The sequence below is a fragment of the Silurus aristotelis genome, assembly GCF_946808225.1.
Source record: "Silurus aristotelis genome assembly, chromosome: 10".
Lineage (NCBI taxonomy): Eukaryota > Metazoa > Chordata > Actinopteri > Siluriformes > Siluridae > Silurus > Silurus aristotelis.
Window position 1 is genome coordinate 19,002,561 of NC_139583.1, and position 11,211 is coordinate 19,013,771.

General features: G+C 38.4%; 1 protein-coding gene and 1 long non-coding RNA gene across 2 annotated transcripts; one reads left to right on the forward strand and one right to left on the reverse strand.

Moving 5' to 3' along the window:
• Window positions 1-80: 80 nt before the first annotated feature.
• Window positions 81-2,845, reverse strand: LOC310732350. The gene is made up of 3 exons (XR_014535449.1): window positions 2,565-2,845; window positions 1,760-2,499; window positions 81-395 (listed from the first exon to the last, which is right to left on the reverse strand). It is a non-coding gene; the product is annotated as an uncharacterized lncRNA (long non-coding RNA).
• A 323-nt stretch (window positions 2,846-3,168) lies between these two features.
• On the forward strand, window positions 3,169-7,636 carry lmo2 (LIM domain only 2 (rhombotin-like 1)). The gene is made up of 4 exons (XM_083552750.1): window positions 3,169-3,301; window positions 3,485-4,135; window positions 5,149-5,364; window positions 6,354-7,636. The coding sequence occupies exons 2-4, from the start codon at window positions 4,095-4,097 to the stop codon at window positions 6,574-6,576; spliced, it is 480 nt and encodes a 159-aa protein (XP_083408876.1). The 5' UTR covers window positions 3,169-3,301; window positions 3,485-4,094; the 3' UTR covers window positions 6,577-7,636.
• Window positions 7,637-11,211: the final 3,575 nt, after the last annotated feature.

The window sequence follows — 11,211 nt, forward strand, 5'->3', positions numbered from 1 at the left end:
TAAAAAAATTTAATCCAGAAATCACAATATATGATTTTTAAACTATTTATTTGTATGATACAGATGCAAATAAGTATTTGAACACCTGTCTATCAGCTAGAATTCTGACCCTCAAAGACCTGTTAGTCTGCCTTTAAAATGTCCATGTCCAATACATTTATTATCCTAAATTAGATGCACCTGTTTGAGGTCGTTAGCTGCATAAAGACACCTGTCCACTCCATACAATCAGTAAGAATCCAACTACTAACATGGCCAAGACCAAAGAGCTGTCCAAAGACACTAGAGACAAAATTGTACACCTCCACAAGGCTGGAAAGGGCTACGGGGAAATTGCCAAGCAGCTTGGTGAAAAAAGGTCCACTGTTGGAGCAATCATTAGAAAATAGAAGAAGCTAAACATGACTGTCAATCTTCCTCGGACTGGGGCTCCATGCAAGATCTCACCTCGTGGGGTCTCAATGATCCTAAGGAAGGTGAGAAATCAGCCCAGAACTACACGGAAGGAGCTGGTCAATGACCTGAAAAGAGCTGGGACCACCGTTTCCAAGGTTACTGTTGGTAATACACTAAGACGTCATGGTTCGAAATCATGCATGGCACGGAAGGTTCCCCTGCTTAAACCAGCACATGTCCAGGCACGTCTTAAGTTTGCCAATGACCATTTGGATGATCCAGAGGAGTCATGGGAGAAAGTCATGTGGTCAGATGAGACCAAAATAGAACTTTTGGGTCATAATTCCCCTAAACGTGTTTGGAGGAAGAAGAATGATGAGAACAATCCCAAGAACACCATCCCTACTTTGAAGCATGGGGGTGGTAGCATTATGCTTTGGGGGTGTTTTTCTGCACATGGGACAGGGCGACTGCACTGTATTAATTAGAGGATGACCGGGGCCATGTATTGCGAGATTTTGGGGAACAACCTCCTTCCCTCATTTAGAGCATTGAAGATGGGTCGAGGCTGGGTCTTCCAACATGACAATGACCCGAAGCACACAGCCAGGATAACCAAGGAGTGGCTCTGTAAGAAGCATATCAAGGTTCTGGCATGGCCTAGCCAGTCTCCAGACCTAAACCCAATAGAGAATCTTTGGAGGGAGCTCAAACTCCGTGTTTCTCAGCTTAAGGCCAGAAACCTGACTGATCTAGAGAAGATCTGTGTGGAGGAGTGGGCCAAAATCCTTCCTGCAGTGTGTGCAAACCTGGTGAAAAACTACAGGAAACGTTTGACCTCTGTAATTGCAAACAAAGGCTACTGTACCAAATATTAACATTGACTTTCTCAGGTGTTCAAATACTTATTTGCAGCTGTATCATACAAATAAATAGTTAAAAAATCATACATTGTGATTTCTGGATTTTTTTTTTAGATTATGTCTCTCACAGTGGACATGCACCTACGATGACAATTTCAGACCCCTCCATGATTTCTAAGTGGGAGAACTTGCAAAATAGCAGGGTGTTTAAATACTTATTTTCCTTACTGTATATATATATATATATATATATATATATATATATATATATATATATATATATATATATATATATTTTTTTTTTTTTTTTGTTTGTTTGTTTATTTATTATATAAAATTAGCTCGATTTAGCTACACCCAAGTGGCTGGCTTCTGCCTGCCTTCAAAGAATGTATTGACCATAAACTACTTAGTACCATACTGAAAATAGTTATTCAGTGGTTAATAAATATGAGAAAAACAAATCTGTGATCTGTTTTACAAACAAAAAAATTCTGTACAAATTTAAGTCACATAAAAATGTTAATATTATATAATAAATAGAGTTAAATTACTTCACTGGGTAATACTGAGCATTGTTTTCCTCACAAAACTAGGAAAACTTGTGTTTAGTCTTAATGAAAGCTGAAGAGCATTTACTCACTTTATCTGGTTGGTAGTGTTAAAGATGTTAGGACCATTAAATCGTAATGATAATGTTTAGATTGTGTGAAGGTTTATATAGGTAATTTAACTCAAACTAGGGGAAAATAATGAAAAAAACTTTAGTTAACATAACATACTTAAAGAATAATCATTATAAAACAATGTAAACCTTTTTTTTTTTAAATGTATGTTTTTTTGCATGGAAATTGTTACCAAACTATTTTGTCGTGGAAAATTTCATACCAATATGTTTTTTTTTCAGTGCAGTTCCAATTTAGCTGGCTTGCTTCATTTTATACAAAATCAATATGGAATTTCTGTTATCTATGTGCCACTACAGGCCAAGTAATGCCTCCTGGGGAAATGGGAGTGGTCACAGCACACTGAATTCGCTGTTTTATCTCAAGGTCCAGTTGCCTTTCTCCTTCAGTGAACCTGGCTCTGGCAGCAGATAACAGTTCTCCTCAACAATATCACACAGAAATGCATGTTAAGACAAACAGTCCACAAAAGTAGTCTTTAAGTAAATTAACGTTTTGATGATAGAATAAGAAAAAACACAAACATTACATTAATAAATAAATATAGGAAGAAGCTGTAAAATTCTTTCTTTGCATGTCCCAGCTTGTTAGGACACTGGGGTCAGAGATTATACACCACCTCTGGAGCAGAGGGGTTTAGGGGCCTTGCTCAAGGGCCCAACGGGGCTTGAAAACCCAACCCAACCCAACCCAAGTAGCAAAGTGCCTAAAGCATTTACATTTATGGCATTAAACACTGACTTACTACTTTTCCACAATAAGCATTTTAACTAAATGTTATTTTGGTTTTATGGGGCATTAATGTTACCAGCAGTTGTTAGTATTAAGAAAATGAATGAATGAATAAATTAATGCAAATCAATCTGCACGACACGTGTTCACTATATGTGCTTGGAAGCTGATTGATCCATAGTCATTTTTATAAGGATATTTATAATGCACCAACCAAGCACTAATTACGAATAACACTTATTATCTCTTCATCATGGCATCTATTAGCAGTGGGATATATTTTGCAGTGAGTAAGTGAACATTTTTCCTCAAAGTTGATGTGTTAAAAGCAGGAAAATAAGCAAGCGTAAGTATTTGAGTGAGTCTGACAAGGGGGAAACTGTAATGACGAGACGACTGGTTGAGAGCATCTCCAAAACTGCAGCTCTTGTGGGGTGTTCATAGTCTGCAGTACTCAGAATCTATCAAAACAGGTCCAAGGAAGGAACAGTGGTGAACCAGCGATGATGCACATGGGGAGCGAAGGCCACAACAGATGAGCTACTGTGGCTCAGATTTCTGCAGTTAATGCTCGATGGATCAGGGCTGTTTTGGCAGCAAAAGTGTGGACCAGCAAAATAGTAGGTAGGTGGTCATAAAGTAATGCGTGATCTGTGTGGCCTGGAAATATTATCAGTAGCATACTGCAATGTATGACTGCACCTCCATTACCCAAACAACACCACGTTTAACAGAAGCAGCTCTAGAATGCATTGCAATCTGGTACATTTTAATCATCTAATCTTACACGTGACCCTTTTTTTATAGGCTGGAGCTCGTGCAACCGCCCTGACCAACCGTGTCACGACTCGCTCATGACTTCCTCGCGAAATCACGATTGTGTTTACTCCTGGTCCGAGACGTCGTGAGAAGGAAGTGGGAAACGAAAGCGGAACAGCCCGGGTGGGCGTGGCTTCTCAAAAATACCTGCAGTACAAAACGCGGAGGGCGCGAGTTCCGCTTGGAGTTGGCGAGCGCGACGTGAGAATTGTCCTTCACCCTGTCGCCGTTAATAAGGTTGCAATTTCACCGCAATAATCACTAGGTTTTTATTTTCCGGATAGCGTGAGATATCTGATATGATATACAGGACGTCTACAGTCAGTGGAGTGACTCTATTGTAATCATCATCATCATCTTAAGGACGTTGAAAAGTGTCGCATGGAAAATGGACGCATTTTACACCACGCTGTCTGTAGGCTGAATGATACTGGGGCGCAGTATTATTTTTCTTTATTTATATATGTTTATATTGCACAGTTTCCGTGCTTAGTGCGTGAGAGTTTGACGTGTAAAAAGTACAGCGGACAAGTAAAAGCATTTCCTCTCTGAACCGTCACCATAAAGCCACAGCTGTGATTCGGATTAATACTCTAACATGGCATCTACAGTTGAGAGGAAGAGCCTGGAGGTCAATGAGTAAGTTGCTTTTTGGTTGTACAGATCCTTCTTCTCTTTAACGCTAAGTAATGTATTTGTATGATAAATTGCAGATATAACAGTCACATAGGAAACTGTCAGTGTCGAATTGAAGATTTACGAAAGCGCATACTTTTGTGCAGTTGTAGGAGTTTGGAAGGAGGCTTTCCATCTAAAAGTGGGAGAAATAAAGCAAATGTATCCTCCATGGGTGTTGTGTATATAATATTATTGACAATACAACAATAACATGCTCAAGAACAATGAGGATGGATTTGGACAGGACTGCTGATAGCATGAATTATTCTGTAATAATATAACTGACCTGTAATAAATGGACATTCGGTGCCACTTAGATGAAGACCTGGTTCCTTTTAGTTCATTTCAAGGTTTCTTCCTCATCCCATCTCTTGCCACAGTCGCTACTGGTTTGCTCATTTGGGGATAAACTTATAAGGAACGAACTTGTAGGCGATAAACGTGTACATCAATAACCTTTTTTTATCTCTGTAACGCTGCTTTGCCACAATGACTATTGTTAAATGCTCTAGACAAATGAAACTGAAACAAATTCCATTGAAAAAATGTAAATGCCTACAAATAATATTTGAATAATCATAAATTATATTCCTAAAATCAATAAATCGGCCTGACAATTCTCGAATAGTAATCCAGTTCAAAGTTCTGTCTATTGCATGTTTGCTAGAGCAGATTATCTGAATCCAACCTATTGGTGCTCCTTACAAATATTGTCAACATGGCAAATATTGACGATGGATGGTCAGATACTTTAATTGATTGGTATAAATGGGCCCCAAAACACTCCTCAGACCATTACACCACCTCCACCATTTTGACTCTACCATCTGTGTGCATTAGAAGAAATTGTTATATTACACACACATATATTACCTCATCAAGAATCTTAACAATCAAAATCTAGTTAAGCAATGACCCAGCAATTTGGGTGATAAATGCCATAGGCTAATTATTTGTTTTGCCCTTCTCCACAGAGAGCTAGTGGATGAGGTCCTCCAGGTGCCTCCGTCAATGCTAATGTGTGGTGGTTGTCAGCAAACCATTGGAGACCGTTTTTTCCTGAAGGCCATAGAACAGTACTGGCATGAGGACTGCCTGAGCTGTGACCTTTGCGGTTGTCGGCTGGGTGAGGTTGGCCGAAGGTTGTACTACAAGCTCGGTAGGAAGCTGTGTCGTAGAGACTACCTAAGGTGAGTGTTAAGCTTGTTATTTCTGGGGACCATGATTGTAAATTTACTTTATGTTCGAATACTTGGTACTTCTTTTATTATAATGGAATAGCCAGAATAGAATAGCCTTTATTTGTCACATATACATTACAGCACAGTGAAATGTTGTTCTTCGCATATCCCAGCTTGCTTGGAAGCTGGGGTCAGAGCGCAGGGTCGGCCATGATACGGCGCCCCTGGAGCACACAGAGGGTAAAGGGCCTTGCTCAAGGGCCCAAGAGTGGCAGCTTGGCAATACCGGGGCTTGAACCCCCGACCTTCCGATCAGTAATCCAGCGCCTTAACCACTGGAGCCACCACTCCCCCATTGTGAATTTGCGCATTTCTGTTTATACACAGAGCCCCAAACATCAAGCAGGGTGGCTTTTGGGTGACTTTTTTTACTGCTGCTTTTTTACCCTACCTTCAGGGTGACTTTTAAGAGCTTTTTTGTTTTAGATTTTTTATGATGTTTACAGTGTTTAGCCGTTGCCTTTATCCAGACAGACATGGAGAAAAGCTTTGAAATCTCAAACAAAAACACATTCTCATGCTAGTACACTAGCACATTTCTGAAACGCAGTCGGGCTATATTATTGCCATTAATTAAAACATATGAAAATATGTTTACATAAAATTTTATAAATTGATAATGTGCTAATCTCTCTGTATACAGCCATAAGATTTAAAAATGCTTCTTTACTCATTTTTATTGGTAAAAATGCGAGTCAAATTAACTTTTCTGCCTGTCAGCTTTTAACCTGTGCAATCAAACTTTTTGGGAGATTTGTTTGTGTCACCACATGACTACGTGAGGAATTCGCACTGTGTATGTTCTCGAGTATGAAAAAACATCAGCCTTTATGATTTTGAAATCCAAACCCAATGTGTAAAATTCTACAAATGTACAAAAAACATTTATACGTGTGGGCAGTATTAACTCAGTCAGAGGTCCCTTCTCTCCTTTACAGACTGTTTGGTCAGGATGGGCTCTGCGCTTCCTGTGAGAAAAGGATCCGGGCGTTTGAAATGACAATGCGGGTCCGTGACAAAGTGTACCACCTTGAGTGTTTCAAATGCGCAGCCTGCCAGAAGCACTTCTGTGTTGGTGATCGTTACCTGCTGATCAACACGGACATTGTATGTGAGCAAGACATTTTCGAGTGGACTAAACTCAACAGCAACTTGCGGTAAATTTACTTTAGAGACTGAAAAGCTGGTGTTGCCAAAATCTCCAATTTATAATTTACACAAGAGCTACATAACAGTTAGACAGTTAGGTAGCAATGAATAAAAAAAAATATATATATTTTTTATATTTTCAGCTCACCAGCACATAGCTAAGATTACATTTTCCTTGAGAAATGTTTTTTTTTCTTCAGATTGCTAAATGGCCACATTTGTATATGGATACAGAGCAATATTTTAAAAAGGCTTTGTTTTCAACATTGGTAGGTCATATGGCACTAAACAGGTGGTCAGTGGCCTCTAACAGACCCTTTAGGTGCCTTTTGGACAGTTCTAATGCACATTCTGCAATGGTTTCAAATGCACTCTTTTCTATGAACCTTTCATAGTCACCAGCATAGGCCAATCATATCTTCTGAACAGCTGACTCTTGCTGCTCTACAGTATGCATCCTAATAAGCATCATATGTGTTTGCCCACATTATAATGTTTATATCTGCTGTAAAATTTCATTTGCATTGATGTAAAGTAGATATGGAGTTTAACACAGGAATTGTTGCATTAAGTTGTGTGTGACTGAGTTGAATTTTCTATGGAATATACTAGGATATCATTTCTCTAGCAGAATGTGTTTTAGTAATACTTTTTTTTATTTTTATTTATATTGTTTTATTCTCAGGTCCTTTTTTTTTACATGGATCATTAGAATTTAGAACCAGGTCATCATTAAGCCATAAAAAACATTTCTTTTGTGCATGCTCTAGCTCTGTGTGCTTTTGTTTTTTCATTAAATCTTATTTCTGTATACCGGTTACAAAGAACTGTTCTGTCTAAATATTTTTACTTCCCTTTAATGCAGTGAACAAATTGCAGAAAAATATTTTATTGCTTATTTTACAAAAGATGGTAAACATGTGTGTAGTCAGTGTGCTATTTTTAAAACTACTAGGTAAAGCAATTGAAATGAATAGTTGTACCTGATTTAACACACAAAATGTTCTGTGTTATTGTGTTTACAAGTGTATTGTGTATATTAAATAAAAGAACATTTGCTGGCATAACCAAACTCAGTTTTGGGGTCAATTTTTAGATTTGTACAAGGAACAGAAAAAAAACATGCATAATTTAAGTTAACTGCTATAATGTGCTTGTGATAAACTTGCATAAGAAGGTGTCCTAATGCATTTCTTGTTCAATTGTAACAGGAAATTTTGATTATTGATTATTATTATAATTAACAAAATTCTTCAGCTTTATCAAAACCTTTCATTCTTTATTGATTAAAATTCATTATTCTTACATAATGATGCTGAGTGTTTGGACACATTTTTATTGAAACATTCATTCTCTCCCGCTTATCCGTAATTCGGGTCGCGGGGGCAGCAGTCTAAGCAGGCATACCCCGCCTTCGACTGCTGCCCAATCCTCACAGCACTGTCCCTTACAGTCCCTCCTGCAGGTGGTGAGCCCACGGGAAGGCGGCCCCACGTCACGGACCTTGATATTTTCCTCGTAAGGGACCCCCGGAGCATAGAGGGTTAAGGGCCTTGCTCAAGGGCCCAAGAGTGGCAGCCTGGCGATACCGGGGCTCGAACCCCAGACCTTCCGATCGGCAACCCAGCGCCTTAACCGCTGGAGCCACCACTCCCCCTTTTTATTGAAACATTTGCTTCTAAATGATGTTGAAAGTAACTTGGTCAGAACAGGCGAATAAATCCAAGTTGTGCGGAGCTTGCAAAATTTGTTCATGGGAATCCTAGAGTTAAATATTTAAAAAATGTACAAACCATATGTTAGGTCAAGCTGAAATTTGTAAACAGCATTAAGTAATAACCTGTTGAGTTTTTTTGCTAATGAATGGGCAGTTGGGTTAAAGTGGGCATTTGACGGGATTAACATTGAGCTAATTTGATCTAGGGAACGACTAGTAGCCGTGTCACTCAAATTAGCCGCTGCGGGGTGCATTTATAAACGCATATCGCATTTATCACAATAGTGATGTCCAACTACTCTAAAGAGAGAGAAACTCAACCAGTGAGATTTCTATATTAGGCTACAACACAGCAACAGTTATAAAAAGGCAGAGCTAATTTTGTGTGGTAATTCATGATCGGTCATATGGATGTACACCAGATGTCAACAACCGTTGTTTAATACAATACTGTAGGTGCAGATTTAAGTTTAAATAGCTGTTTCTCAGAAACCAAAAGTCCAAATGAGCTGATATTTACTCATTGATCTGTTGATAGACATACGTTTTCATTTATGATTTCTTTGTTTTTGTGAAGTGTTTTGCAACTCTATTGTTTTTGATAGGTTTCATCTTCATCTTCCTCCCCTGCTATTTAGTCAAGAGAAAAAACACTGATTAGCCTAATGCTGGTGCTATAGCAAAGCAGTTTACATTTTGCCTCATATCCTGAATAACTTATGTCGAATAACTCCGATTGTGAAATTCTTTTTGCTCTTTATTCCTTCATTTCCCCTGAAGATGGATCTTCATCTTCGGCAAGAGGGTGAACAAAATCTGGTGAGTAGGGTGGGTGCGGAAGTGATATGCGGATTGTTCTCCGACGATCATCATGCACTAGTTGGCGAATGGTTTCGACATTTACGGGGGGTTGAGCTCGTTGAAGGTCTTCCTGATCTCTCGTTGTCTTTCAGTAATGTTCTTCCGCCCTTGAAGCATGCGTGCCACTCAAAACACCTCGAATGACTCATTGCAGCATCGCTGTATGCCAAACATATTTCGTGTCAAACGTCTCTGTGGCAGATTTGCCCAGTTTCATGCAGAATTTCATGTTTGTTCTTTATAACTTGCTGCCCATGAACGTTTAGATACCACCACAAAGAAGTACCATCGTACTTTCAGAACAATTATCCAAAATATGTCTTAAGGATGTGTTTTTGTTGATTTTTCAAAGGAAGTGACTGCCACCTACTGGTCAATCAAGTATTAATGGTCGATCCTGCTATTGCCATACAGGACTATGCTTTGGCTTGCAACCATTAGAGATTGCAAAAGTACACACATCTTTCACTAAAGTAGAAGAACAGATACTAATGTTTTTAAAAGACTCTTGTAAAAGTTAAAGTACTGACTATACTTTTTCAGTCAAGTTAAAGTAAAGAAATATGGGCTCTGAAATGTACTTAAGTAAAAAGTTTAGTAAAAAGTCATTACTACTACCTCATTTAATTCAATTGTTTTTTTATTTGTATAGCGCTTTTAACAATGAACATTGTCTTAAAGCAGCTTTACACAGATAATGTGGTGATTAAAAGTAAATATGTTCTTTATGATTTAGTCTCATGCTGGTAACTGGACCTTATGTCATAATATATTAATACAAAGAAATAAAAAAATTGTAACCTAATGAATGTATCCAGGCTGAACATCCACCATATAGAACACAAGCAAAACAAAGGAGATGATTAGGAATGTCTGTTCTCAGTCATGTTTACATCCCTGACTCCCTCGGTCTCCTCCACATCAGTCCCATACCTCTTGTTGCCTTCTGCCTTGCACAATGTTTGTAGGCTTTGTAGCTTTGTAGGCTAGCCTATGTCTGTGGGGTGTGATAGCCAGAGAATGATACACCAGTGGCAGGTTGAAAAAACTGTGTAATGATAAGAAAAAGTTAATGGACTGAAAACAGTGCGCAATGAGAAGAAAAATATTTATGATGTCACCAAGTAGATTAAAACTATAGTAATGAGCCTGTTTGGAAAATGTAAGCGGTAGAAACTACAGATATTTGTGTAATAAATGAAATGAGCAAAAGTAAAAAGTTGTCTAAAAAAATAGTACTGTAGTACTAATAGTAAAAAAGTACTGATACCAGAAAAACCTACTTAAGTAAAGTAACAAAGTTTTTCTACTTCATTACTTCCCATATCTAGTAACCTTACATGTGGTTTTAGATATCTGCATTTGAGTACCAGTGTTGGTAACGCAACCTTGTATCTGGTAGTTCTCCGAACCTGGGGAACAACGAGGCAGCTGTGGCTGGTGTGGGGTATAAGTGTAGTAGCCTTTTGGGCTGTCTCCTGTGTGTGTATGAGTCATGGCAAAAGTTGAGGTTGCTTCAAGAACTTGAACTATTTGGGGCATGTTTGCTTTCTGGTAAGAACTAACTGGAGGTTCATTGTGAATAGATCTTATGACAGGCAGAGACACTATCCTGTTTATCATCTGCAAACTTAGAGGTTTCATAGTAATTTAAATCTTTTTAGCATTAGGTTTACATTCTAAGGGACTATCAAGCACAAGTTCTTTTTTTTTCTGCGTCTTATATTCCTTATGGCTGTATGTAGTTGATGATTCTCTTATCTGCTTATCCATGATAGAGCATCCCTGGCTGCATACTAGCAGCAGGAGTGGGCAGGGGTGGGCTTAGCATACCCAATTTTGCATCTTGCCCACCTGAGATTGATTTTATTATTTAAACCAATGTATACATTACATAATTACCCAGAAAATACCAGCACAATTACTTACTTCTGATTTGGGAGGCAGCCTACAGCCAAACCCAAAGCTTGCTAAACCCAAAGCTTGCTTAAAAGCCTTAGCTCCATACTGGGTTTTTTTTTTTTTTTTTTTTTTTTTTTTTAAGTTTGTCTACTTTTCACAGTTTGTGA

Bases quoted from the DNA above. Each gene is read 5' to 3' on its own strand.
- lmo2 (XM_083552750.1), top strand. From the start codon at position 4,095: ATGGCATCTACAGTTGAGAGGAAGAGCCTGGAGGTCAATGA. The intron at 4,136-5,148 runs GTAAGTTGCTTT...CCTTCTCCACAG, and splicing joins AAGAGCCTGGAGGTCAATGA to AGAGCTAGTGGATGAGGTCC. The intron at 5,365-6,353 runs GTGAGTGTTAAG...TCTCCTTTACAG, and splicing joins TGTCGTAGAGACTACCTAAG to ACTGTTTGGTCAGGATGGGC.